The sequence below is a fragment of the Musa acuminata genome, chromosome BXJ3-10, assembly GCF_036884655.1.
Source record: "Musa acuminata AAA Group cultivar baxijiao chromosome BXJ3-10, Cavendish_Baxijiao_AAA, whole genome shotgun sequence".
NCBI classification, from domain to species: Eukaryota; Viridiplantae; Streptophyta; class Magnoliopsida; order Zingiberales; family Musaceae; genus Musa; species Musa acuminata.
The window spans coordinates 23306358-23319021 of NC_088358.1; the positions used below are offsets into that span (position 1 = coordinate 23306358).

General features: G+C 41.2%; 2 protein-coding genes and 1 pseudogene across 2 annotated transcripts; 2 read left to right on the plus strand and 1 right to left on the minus strand.

The window, feature by feature from the left end:
* LOC135651279 (digalactosyldiacylglycerol synthase 1, chloroplastic-like) lies at positions 1-4153 on the minus strand. The gene is made up of 3 exons (XM_065171275.1): positions 3272-4153; positions 1800-1887; positions 1-332 (listed from the first exon to the last, which is right to left on the minus strand). Exons 1-3 carry the CDS (start codon positions 3413-3415, stop codon positions 211-213), a joined length of 354 nt encoding a protein of 117 aa, XP_065027347.1. The 5' UTR covers positions 3416-4153; the 3' UTR covers positions 1-210.
* Positions 4154-4268: 115 nt separating this feature from the next.
* LOC135651278 (protein MKS1-like) lies at positions 4269-4855 on the plus strand (annotated as a pseudogene).
* Positions 4856-11014: 6159 nt separating this feature from the next.
* LOC135651277 (U-box domain-containing protein 27-like) lies at positions 11015-12497 on the plus strand. The gene has a single exon (XM_065171274.1). The coding sequence runs from the start codon at positions 11064-11066 to the stop codon at positions 12375-12377; it is 1314 nt and encodes a 437-aa protein (XP_065027346.1). The 5' UTR covers positions 11015-11063; the 3' UTR covers positions 12378-12497.
* The last annotated feature ends 167 nt before the right edge of the window (positions 12498-12664 follow it).

A 12664-nucleotide genomic window follows, 5' to 3' on the forward strand; every position in this document is an offset into this window, starting at 1 on the left:
TGAGTCTAAAAATAGCTAAACTGGTATTGGAGGTTAAAGAAAACATTTGCTAATAACTAGTCCAAGATGTCCATATCTCTACTCTAATAACTAAGCTCTCATAGGAGCTAAATGTGGGGATCTCAATAGGGCACATTTTAAAGGCACCGATAACTCGCAGCTTTACCATTTTGTTCACCAAGGTCATGCTTTCGAGCACACTGGCTATTCTCAAATCAAGTTCATCACTGTTCTCATTTCCGGGTAAGGATGTGTCCTTTGCAGGAAGAGAATGATACATGTGTTGATCTTTGCGCCTACTGCATAAAGCTTCCACAATTTGTCACATATATCTGCATCCAGTAAACCATAACATGAGATGCTATATAACCAACCACTGAAAAGTAATGGAAATAAATACATTAATAAATATAATTTCAGTAAAAGATTAGAAAATCTCATCAATAATCCACTTGGAACACAGAATATCCAGAGGTATACAGTTCTAATTGTTGAATAAACACAAGCAGAATCAACACGCTAAAGCTGAAAGTATTCAAGTCTGGAACATAGACAAGCAATCATAAGCTTCTCATTATAGAATATATTTTTCTTGTTCAGTGTCACCTGGAGCTCAAGTATCAATTAAAGAAGTACATTCAGATTCAACAAAAACATACAGAATGTATATAGTACACAACTTATTTAAAAACAACTCAACTATCTTATTTGGATAGCCTCATGATATGTCTTAAGTACATTCAGATTCAACAAAAGCAAAACTTTTAAAGTGCCATCTTAATTCTAATTAAAATACTCATGTGATACATGTTGGAAATCCATACTGCCTTGTCAAGGTGGTAATCTAAACAAATGGGACAGTCCAAATCAATGCAGTGTTTCAAATAACTTATTACCATCATAAAAGATTATATTGATCCTCAGAGGTGTGGAAACTGTTATCTAAAAACTGAGAGAATAAGAATTATGAAGACATCGATCATGATCAAAGTTAGCTTGTGTAATATCCAAGAACAGATTAAAAACAGATATTAGGAAATATGTCTGAAATCATGGTTTGAAGTTTTAATATTGGTTTCAGCTTTGGTCTTTTGTCTGAAGTAGACCATTAAGGCAGCAGTTCTAGCTCAGTTTCAGCATTTGCTACTTCAGCCACATCAAACATCAAAAAAAAAAAGGAGATAAAATTTTCATTGTTCCATAATGGGGACTAATAGCTACAAACAAGTAAATAAATGTTGTCTAAGCCTTTTTTTTATCACAGTTTAAAGAAACTTTAGACCATGTCTAATATTATTCCAACAGAAGCAGAAAGTTCCAAATGGCAATTTGTACACAAACTAGAGTTTGTTTCCATCAAGTTTGTGTTAACACATTGAGTAAAATTAATGTGCAAGTCTACAAGAATAAATAGAAGAAGAAATTATGCAGTGTGCCCTTTGGATAAGAAATAAATCCCATGCAAACGAGAACAAAGAAATTGTAATATAAATGATAATTTACGAAATTTTTACATAAAGTTGTGCTCAAACAAATTTTATCAGGGAGAGGCAGACTAGTTAAGAATCAATTGGAGCTTAAGTAGATGATGAAATCAGAAACAAGCAATATGTGCTTGCTTAAAGATCTGAAATCCAAAGGCAGCATTATCGGCTACCCATTTGAAATGATTTCACAAGATGGTTATGCCAAGGCTGGCCCAAATTACAGAACAAGATATGTTAAAAGCATGTACATGAATGGTAAATAAATTAAACAGATGTCTAAATTTGTGGGGGTTCAATAAACAATTTGTGTACCTTGCCGTATTCCAAGCTGATTGAAAAATGGCCCAGATTGCTTAACAAAATATGCCAAAAGTTCAGGTAGATCCAATGGTGGAACTTCCTGCAATAGATAATCAGATTCTTTAGCACATCAATGACATGTCTCATATATCAGAAAAACATTAGTATTTAACAATAATAGACAATTGCTGTGTGCGCTATAATTCTCATGAATAAGTTTCTTTTTAAACTCGATGCAAATAATGATGCAGGAGCTGTTTAGTCTTCTCCATAGGTGAGTCATAATCATGTTACATTATAGTCAAGTTTTAGATATGTCTCGTTGGCTCCTACTTAGATTGAATTATCATTTTAGACAAGATCTTCAATTTTGAATAATACCGACTAGTACGGGTGATACATACCGGTCCGTTAGCAGACCGGTACATGGACCGCCCGTTACAGGGCGATGTATATATATATATATATATATATATATATATATATATATATATATATATATATATATATATATATATATATATATATATATATATATATATATACGAGATTAATCAACATACAGCAAATCACAAAAAAAATTCTGATTTGGAAAAGGTTTATTCATAGTAACTCAATACGTAAAGTCTAAAAAGAAACTCAATTTCATCCAGACTGAATAATACCAACAGTATTCCACCAGTCCATGTGTAAATTGGGCCACCCGCATCTTCTTTTTTCCATTATTTAAGCGACAATTTTATTGTTTTTTAAGGTAGAATCGTGGACTTTTAGGGATCACAAGCAACATCTCTCTCTCTCTCTCTCTCTCTCTCTCTCTCTCTCTCTCTCTTTCTGGTCTCTGTTGTCCTCTCTACTCCACTCTTCATCTCCCTCTTCACTCCTCTCTTTGTCACTCAACTGCTGCGGCCCCGCCACCCAGATCATTCAAAATGCTTAAATTAAAGTAATTTTTTGCCTCTATCAACTATTATCAGCAAATCAAGTATCTAATGAATTTGGATATGGTGAAGTATCAATTATTAGCAAAAGATATAACATGCTGCAAAAATAGCAAAAAAGAAGCCCCACAAAGAGAAGGAATCGGAAGAATTCATATTCATAAAGAAGTTGAACACATCGCAATTGATAGTGAGAAATCAAGGGAAGATTATGATTCCATCAGATGTCTCAGTTGCCTTCTCCACATATTGTAGTTCCAGTATAGTGCCCTCAGATTTTGCAGTTATACAGGAGAGAATCCATGGTTTTCTTAAGCTCAATCTAGCATCTTGGCAGTTAACCAAAATTACCAAGTTTGTCATATCTTGATAACCTCCCAAATCTTAAATTCTCATGCTTTGAGCATAATTTATAGAAAAATAAAAGAAAAATAAAAAACCTAAGCATTCGACAAATCTTCTTGATTTATGGAATGCTTAGGGTTTTTAATGTTTTTTTTCTCCTGGGATTAATGCACTATTACGGAAGACAAGTGAACTCACCAGGCTCGATTTCAGTTTTTCGACGAGCTCGTTGCTCGTGGACTGGCTCTTCCGTTCCAACTCCTTCAGCCCTGTCTTGAGGATCCGAATGGGCTCCCACTCCCTCCCTTGCTCCTCCTCCTCCACCCCCTTCCACCGCACCATCCTCCAGCTCTGGCCCTTGACCTTGCCAACATCGAGGACCGCCCCGACCTCGTCCACCTCTGAGACGATAGCGTTTCGGATGGCGGACAGATCGATGCGGATGGTGGCCTTGGGACTCCACTTCTCGAGCACCCTCCTGCTGAAGTCCGGCGACGAGCAGGCCCGACGGATCTCAGACAGCTTGGGCTGGATGCGCTTGACGAACTCGTGCTCCGGCGGGGAAGGCCGGGGCGGCGTGGACAGGACGGCGGCGGAGGATAAGTATTTATTAGATTAAGACGACTCTGATGAAAGTCCAACTTAACACTTAGTAAATTTTATTTTATTAGATTATTATCGTGATTAGATCATAAGTATTCGAACTCGTTTTAGATCCATTTTATTCTCTCATCTCAAATCTGACTCGAATATCCAGTGAAAAGTGAGCTCATCAAATTTCCAGAGTAACGAAATCTAATCAAAACATGCCCGATCTACTTGATGATGACAAGGATGACATCTGAAAGCCAATATTTCCCTCTCTCGGTGTGTATTTACCTCTAAACTCTTCGTTTCTAGCTTAAGCATCCAAAGGTTATTATCGAGCATGTTTATAATGTTGTTTTGTAAGAGTCAAAGGGTATCTGATAGAGAACGGGTCATGTCAGATGATCCGACGACACCAAACGACGGTATTGATGACTTCCTCCGCATATGTTAAATTAGCAGCTCGACGCACGTTGTTCGTCCAACTCCATCTTGGTCTTCCTGTTTTGCCTTTGCATGCGGCAACGCTGTCCATCCAGGGAGCCATTCCGTGTTTTGTGCGGATTCTTCCTCGCCTCCTCACTCTTCAGCCTTGCTCGAGAAGACCATGGATCCCTCGGAATCCCGGCCATCGCCGCGCCGGCAGGTCCAAGGCCCCAGGCCCACCCCACTCAAGGTCTCCAAAGACTCCTACAAGATCAAGAAGCCCCCGGTGGCACCGCCACCACGCGTTCCCCTCGTCATCTACACCGTCTCCCCCAAGATCATCCACGCCCAGCCCGGCGAGTTCATGACTCTGGTCCAGCGGCTCACGGGCCCGAGTTCCTCCGCCGACCCTTCGCCCACCGGCGAGCTCTCCCCCGCCTCCCGCATCGCCGCGTTGGAGCGGGAACCGACGGCGTGGACCAGCTGGGGATCGAGCGGTGGCCGACGCTGGACCGGCCCGCCTCGTTCCCGGGGATCCTGTCGCCGTTGCCGTGGGCGCTGCCGCCCATATCTCCGAAGATGTTCTCGCCATCGTTCGACCCCAACGTGTTCAGCATCTTGCAGGAATTGAGCCCAGTTTTCGGCAGCAGCAGCAGCAGTGGAGGAAAAGCCTTCCTAACAAGTCCTAGTAATAGTTTCTTGTCGACTCCAATTGTTCCTTCTCCGGGAGCTTGCTGGGATCTGCTAAGTCAATTCCCAGATTTGTAGAGAAGACGAAGAAAATATAACGAAAGAGTGGAGAAAGGTTCAATCACCGTAGAGGTCATGACATATGGACTACTACCTCAGTCTTTCACTAGTGATCATACGAACAACTTTTCTACGTGGACTTCCCATATAGGCATTAGATTTCCTGACCATAGCAGGAAAGATAAACATTCTATTAATTTGATGTTTATGTCAAAGTGATGGAAAGCTTGGCCCCTGCAGAAAATGAAAGCGATGGACAGCATAGGAGATCAAGTTCATCTCTCCAAGAAACCATGAGTGACTTCATAATTTAAGGATTATGCTTTCAGTGTTTCATGCTATGCTACCCTAATCAGATGTAAATTCTAATTATTTGGAATCGACTACATAAATCTTTTATCATCATTGAGATTTATTAAAAACTATATATTTAAACCATTCATGAAACAGAATCTGCCTAAAGATACCTATAATAATTATTTCAGATGTAAAACCAAATCTGGACAATTTCTAAAAACCCATGATTAGAAATGGAGTTGCAGGTGATGCTTTCACATCAAGAAGTTGGCTCACCCAGAAACACACACAAGTTTGTCAGAATATAGTGATACCTTGCAGAAATCCATTACAGTCACCTGAAACATTAACATATTGTATCTCCTATTGAGAAATTTAAGGATCAAGTGCTGTTCAAAAGCATTTCATGATGAGTATGAACATCTTGTTTCAAATCCAGATTCCAGTAGAATGATACCTCACTCCATATTAGTATGAAAAATGGCTAAACAGATTGATCATATTTACCACTATTTTTTTTTGGGTAATTTGTGAGCCATAAACCAGAAAGTTTCTGAAACCTAACATTTTGCTGACAATAGTAATTCAAGCACTAAAATCACTGAACGGGTCTCTCTGAACACGAAAAAAACATCTTATAAACCTTGTTGAGACTCGAAACATCTAACTGAAAGATAATTGAAGGTTCCCGATTTCAGCAATGATTAAACAATTCCAAATTATCCACTATTAGAATAATTGGTTTCAAGTCATCAAAAGTGTACTTATTCATAGAGTCAACAGCTGCCTAGGTCTAGATTTTTCTTGAACTGTCAAAATCAGGGATATGAGATTTCTACGGCACAAAAAACTTATGCAACCAATTTAAACATATTCTGATATAACCAGCCACTGAATGCTACTCATTCTCATCATGAACATTAAACTGAGAAATATAAGGAAATAGTACATGTAGCAACATCCAAAGAAATCATGCCAAGCAAGAATGTGCTAACTGTAAGCTTCTTACCCAAAATCCATATAGCGACCAGTAGGACTTGCGAACTTGAAAGCTGACATTTTACATCTATCTCTATGTAGCCATAACATGCAGTTAAACTAACAAAGAAAGGAAAGAGATGGTGATCAAGAGGCTGAAAGTTCAATCGGCAAATCTTATCTCAGTATATACTGAAAGAATAAGTTTTTATAACAAGCATCAATTCATGCTAAACTTAGCTCAGGATTTATAATCTTTATGAATGATAGCATAAGAGGAGAACAAACAGTTCACGCTGCAGACTTTCTGTTAATGTCAGAATTCTGGATTATTCATGATGGACTACAAAAGGATATACAGTTGAGTATCACAATATTTTCGTGTGTTTGTTGATGATATAGTTCCTATCCCAAACAAAGAACAATCCTTGGTGTGTGAATGTAAATGTGATAAAGTGGAGCCATATAACTAGGGAGAACAACAATGAAGTACATAAGCTTGCAAATTTCTAGATTAACTTCTGCATCGAAGTTTTGGAGCCTTTACAATTCTTTTGATGTGCCAGATGAACTTGTACTTTTGTCTAATGATATTGAATGAATGATTGTGTTAAAAAAATCTGTTGAGATTTATTAAACAGCTGAAAAGGCTCAAAAGAAATCAACTTTTCTACAAAGTCATGTGTAAATCATACAGTTCGAATTTCATAGCATAAGACACAATCCAAACTAGTCAGTTGCCTCCACACGCGCAAGCAAAGAAGAAACTCAAATTCTCTCAAGGAACCACCAGTACAAACTCTCAGCGAAAGGCAATGGGCATGATGAATGGGAGTGATCAAGTGATTGGACAAAACATAATTCCAAATAAAACACGATTCAAGCATCTCCCACATAGAGCTTCAACAAGCAAATCTAGTCCCTACTTCCACACTAATGGTGATTCAGATGTCATTTCACAAGAATCTAAGAGCATGGCTTGAATGTCTGACATATATCTAAAAGCACAACCAGCAGAACGAGAAATCAGTGGAATGACAATTCTTCGATGGTCATTTATTCTAAGACTAGGAAAAACCTTACTCTTTCATTTCTCGTGGTAGATAAAATGACTCTTCCACTTCTCATGGTAGCTGACTACACTTCAAGCGCACAGTGGAACACCACCACACACCCCATGGAACAGACAAACATGAAGGCCTCATCACAGAGCATCATGAATCAGTGTATACTATCTTCTTCTTAGGGCAGCTGCAAAAGTTGAGACTGTCTTTGCAACAGTGGAGAAAGAATGGATGAAGTCGTCTAGAAAGGGCTGGTTGCAGTGATGGCTGAATACTTTTAGATGTGCAACCATGAAAAGCCAGATGATTAGGAGGGAGAGAGCCAGTGCATTGATGAGGGTAGAAGAGAGTCTCTGTTGACTCATAGCACTCCACCAAGAGTCACACATGTTTTTTTACGAAGTACACTATGTATGCAGCAAGAAAGACGTGGCTGATCACATCTCAAAAATTATATGCATGCCAGTTAAGAGCTTATAAAGAAGGAAAATAAGGGTAAAGTTTTAGCAAGTAATCTACACCATTTTGGCAAAAAATAAAAATAAATCCCATAATTTACATATTGGATGATACGATAAAGTCATTTCTCAACAATGTTTCCATGAAGTCGTCTAACAAAATTTTCTTCTAATGCAAGTTAGGATCCTACTCTAGATCAATGGTTAGGGCAAACAGGAAGACGGATCCTTCCAAAGACATAACAACCATTTGCCAAGAACACAGGTCAAGAACACAACAGTTTCTGTGATTCAAGGACTGATGAAATTAATTTGATCAAACTTTGTCAAAAGCCCCATTTTTGAGGCAGTTTGAATAATGTATTTTTATAATATCAAAATTCAAAAGCCTATTGAAAATCTACCTTCAGCACCACACCATCTTTGTGGTACTTGTACTAATGGCTGTAAGGACGTAGGTATTCATGCATGAATTCCCTTTCTGATGGATAAACAAAACTGTGTAGGAAAAATATTTTTGGTACAATAACTATGAATTAGTTGGTTTAGTAAAGATTAAGATGGCCATGTTAGAAAGCATGAAAAGATTCACGAGACAGGCGGATACATGGATCATGCAGTGTGGTAGGATTGAATAGAAAAACCATTTGAGCCAATAGTTGCTACAGTGGCAAAATCCCATACCACATTTTAAATTATTCATAGAAAATGAACCTCCAATGGACATGGTCATCGACTTTGAATCACATAATCTTAGCCCTTAGCTTCCAATAACTAGCCTCTTCCTCACAAACTTTATGGGGTTTATTTGGATGATCACATCAACTTTGGTGGAAGTTGCATAATAGATCTCCACACAAAATAGAGAATTCAAGGGGAATATGATGTTAGCTTTTCTCTACCTTCAGATAAATAATGTTGTTGCTTGTTCCATTTTCCGAGATCCATATGCAAAACCTTTGGGTCAACAGAGTAGCAACAATAATGAATGGATGGATGGTGTGACCTCTAAAGCCTCTAAAAATACCCAAATATCCGACACTAGCAATCAGTCATTCTCTGTAGGTTTTCTAGCCTGCATGATTTGGTGAGGGTGTGGAGATGGACAGGTGGATGGTTGGATGGTGTTGATGGTAGTGCAATGGTTGAGGTGTCGGCCATAGGAAGATGACACAAAATGCGAATAGTCATATCTACAGGGATATACACCTTAAAGTACGTTTTGCAAATATAACAAAGGATGTCTACAATTGGTGGAATCCAAGTCAAAGGATGTCTACAGTTGTGAATAGTCATATCAGTACTACTTTACTTTTAAAACATTTGGTGGAATCCAAGTCAAACTGTTAGACTTTTACAGTTGTTTTCTGGCCCACTTTTGAAATGGTCAAGGACTTTGACTCCCATGTCATCCGCTCGTCTTAAATGAAAGCCAACTGACATCTGAAGTTTGATCTGAGACGTGGGCTATCCTTCAACCAAGCACCAAAAATTTCATTGACTTGGGCCTTTGACTCGTCAAATGGGAAAACGTTTGAAGTGTGCCATCAGTGATGGGAAAACGTTGAAGTTCACAGTGAGTGAGCTTGAGCAAGGCTGTCATCTTAGAAACCTTGAACCAAACTCGTTGGTGGGGACTACTACACTAAGTGATCTTGAAATTTTCATTTAAAGCTTCCCAACAAGAAAGCTGAAACACTTGGAGTACCACCTAAATATTTTGACCCCAATAAGTAGAAAAGAATGACTAAGTTACAGTTGTACTTAATAACATTTTAATTCATAGTCAATTAAGGACTGCTACTCATGATTTATATTGGGACATGCGTCGAACAATGATGTTGAGAAAACTCTGCTGACATTAGGTACTGATTTGAGACGATCTCATACATCAAACCTCACTGAAATTGTAGTTAGGTATGTGATAGAGCTTATGTATGAAATCATACAGTTGCACGTTGATGTTTACAAGGAAAAAATCTATAGTTCAACATTTGAGGGTAAAAGACATGCAAAAAAAAAGAGCAAAACAAAAACTAATGGTTTGAGACGAGATGACCAGATGACTAAGGCTTAAGCAAGTATTGAAGATGAAATGAACAAATCTAGCTCAACAAAAAAAGGTCCACTGGTTTTGAACATATGTTGGGGAAGGGCTGGAACTTGACTTTAACTTTTGGATTTCTACGTGATCCTAAATGGATGGTTTGCATTGATTGGATTAAAAACAACAGCTGACAAGAATAGACAGAATATATGACATATTAGGGGACGAGAACCAGAGGATTTATACTAGAGGTCAGGTGAAGCCTATTGACACTGCAAATTAAGGATGATTTGGAATCCACATATGGGCATAGGACTTCATTTTAAATTATATTGTTTAATTTACAATTCTAGCTCTTGTGAGATGGAATACAATTAAGCTTCATAATATTGTGTTCAGCTAAATAGTAAAACGAACACAGAAATCATTTCTAAGCTCGACTCTAGCTGAAACGTGAACATCAATCCAAATTTTCCATGGAAAACTACAATCATGTTCAATTGTCAAATCACAAGCTGCAACCTAGTCAAACTTCACCTACTTCTCCTTAAGATTTTCCATTCTTTTTTTTTCTGTATTCGGTTCTAGATTGTAAAAATAAGTTATTTTGACTCCCAAAAGCACAAGACTCAAAGGAGAGATTGACCAAGAGAAAAAAAAAACCAGCAAGCTTCACGCCAAATCCCAAGCTAAGCTCCTATTAAAAGCCAAGAAAAATCCATGATGAAGGACAAGTAGCAATTATATACTAAAACAAAAAAAAACTAATTTTTAAAGTTGAATTATCACCCCCAAACAGAAATCTTGAACTTTCATTATGACTGCAACAGGAATGATATCAGATAAGCTTAAACTTCGTTCGATAAGAACGCGGAAACCAAACGAGTCAAAGGAAAGCAACCACTAACCAGTACTCGAGAACCCAAAGTCGCGTGCGTGAACCTTCTTCTGCACAGGTGGGGCCCGTCTCCTACGTGATTGTTGTCCGCGTTGGCCCGTTTCCAAGTCTCCCATATTTATTGCGGTTGGGAAGACCAGCAAAACGCCATCGACCAATATAAAGCTTAAGCGCCCACGACAAATCCACGAAAAAAATGTCACCCTGTCCCTCTCCTACATTTATTACTGTTGTTTCGCCCACCCCGAGCCAACATTTTCCTCACCTTTGTTCCGATCATCCACATTTGACCAAAGACCAAATCAGCTTGCCCGTTCAACGCATCTTTTGGAATAATAGTAGTATATGTAGTAGAGAAGGCATTCTCTACCTTTCCTAACTTTACCTCCTCCAACATCATATATGCTTCCAGAACTGTTCTCCTGCAATCTCTTCGAACACCTGTAAGCAAAGAGACAAGAAGCGAAGGTTTGAGGGAAATATTATGATGAGGAGGAAGCAAGAGAGACTGGAGCAGGGATTGCAGGTGAAGGTACCGAGCCCGTTCCGGTGCCCCATATCGCTGGACGTGATGCGGTCACCCGTAAGCCTGTGTACCGGCGTAACTTACGACCGCGCCTCGATCCAACGGTGGCTTGAATCCGGAAACACCACGTGTCCGGCCACAATGCTCCCTCTCCCCTCCACCGACCTCGTCCCCAATCTCACCCTGCAACGCCTCATCCACGTCTGGTCCTCCTCCGCTGCCTCCGCCGCCGCTTCCCCCACCCCTCTCGTTTCCCGCCGCATCGCCGGAGGCATCATTCGCGAGCTCCGCTCCGCCTCTTCCTCCACCAGTGACGACGATCTCGTGCCCCAGCTCCGCAAGCTCGCCGACTTCTTCTCCGCTGACAACGTCGACGATACCGACAAGAACGACCTCGTCAATGCGGGCGGCTGCGCCTCCGTTCTCGTGTCTCTTCTCCTCGGAAGAGATTTCAAGTTGGAGAGCTTGGTGGAGGTGGCTAGGATTCTCGCCTTGATCCTGACCTCCGATTTCGTCGAAGAGAGCAACAAGAAGATCGCGGTCTCCCATCTTTGCACCGATCTCGATCGATCGGTTTCAGCTTTGATTCGAGTTTTGAGGGATGGCAACGGCTTGGAGTCGCGAATTGACGCGGCGATTGTTCTTGACGCGATCATCGCCGCGTCTGATGCGGGAACGAAGGTCCTGATCGCCGAGGAGGTACTTATCAGAGAGCTGGTCCGGCTGATCGAGCCATCCGATGAGAAGGGAGCTGCGATGGATCGCCGGGCAGTCGAGGCGGGCCTGGGATGCCTGGCAAGGATCTCGACGGCGAAGCGGGCCCGCCCGCGGGTGGTCCGCGCGGGGGTGGTCCCAGCGCTGGCGCGGGTGCTGATGGCAAACTCAGCGGTCGCGCCGGCTGCCACGGCGGAGAAGGCGCTGCGGGTGATGGAGGCGGCCGCGGGGTGCGCGGAGGGCCGGGCGGCGATCTGCGAGGACGGGGCGGCGGCGGCCACTGCGGTGGTGGCGAGGATGGTGAAGGCCGGCAGGGAGGGAGCCGAGTCGGCGGTGGCGGTGCTGTGGAGCGTGTGCCATGCGTTCCGGGACCGGCGGGCGGTGGAGGCGGTGGCCGCGGCGGAGGGAGGGGCGACGAAGATGCTGCTGCTGATGCAGAGCGGGTGCTCCCCGGCGGCGAGGCAGATGGCGGCGGACCTGCTCAAGATCTACCGCGTGAACTCCAAGAGCCGCCTCGCGGGGTACGATACCAAGACGACCCACATCACCCCCTTCTGATCCCAACAAACCAGAAAAGGCACAGACAAAAATAGAATAAAACAAAAAAGAATTTGTAAATTGACAGAAAAAAATTTATAGATGAAAAGTGACACAAAAATGATGAATCTAACTTTTACTTGTTGATGATGTTCATATAAGACATGATGAGCAAATAATAGTGATGCGAATGGCCATTCTACCATAACATCATGCATAACGTTCGCGGTGGTTCAGTGCTTCTTTACCGAGAGACTTCGCGTGATGGATGTATGGGGTGAACGAACGGTGAGTACTTGTGCTGTCGA

Coding starts and splice junctions, on each gene's coding strand:
- LOC135651279 (XM_065171275.1), bottom strand. CDS start 3,415: ATGGTGCGGTGGAAGGGGGTGGAGGAGGAGGAGCAAGGGAGGGAGTGG. Junction 1,888..3,271: donor AAAAACTGAAATCGAGCCTG/GTGAGTTCACTT, acceptor TATCTATTGCAG/GAAGTTCCACCATTGGATCT. Junction 333..1,799: donor TCAGCTTGGAATACGGCAAG/GTACACAAATTG, acceptor TACTGGATGCAG/ATATATGTGACAAATTGTGG.
- LOC135651277 (XM_065171274.1), top strand. CDS start 11,064: ATGATGAGGAGGAAGCAAGAGAGACTGGAGCAGGGATTGCAGGTGAAG.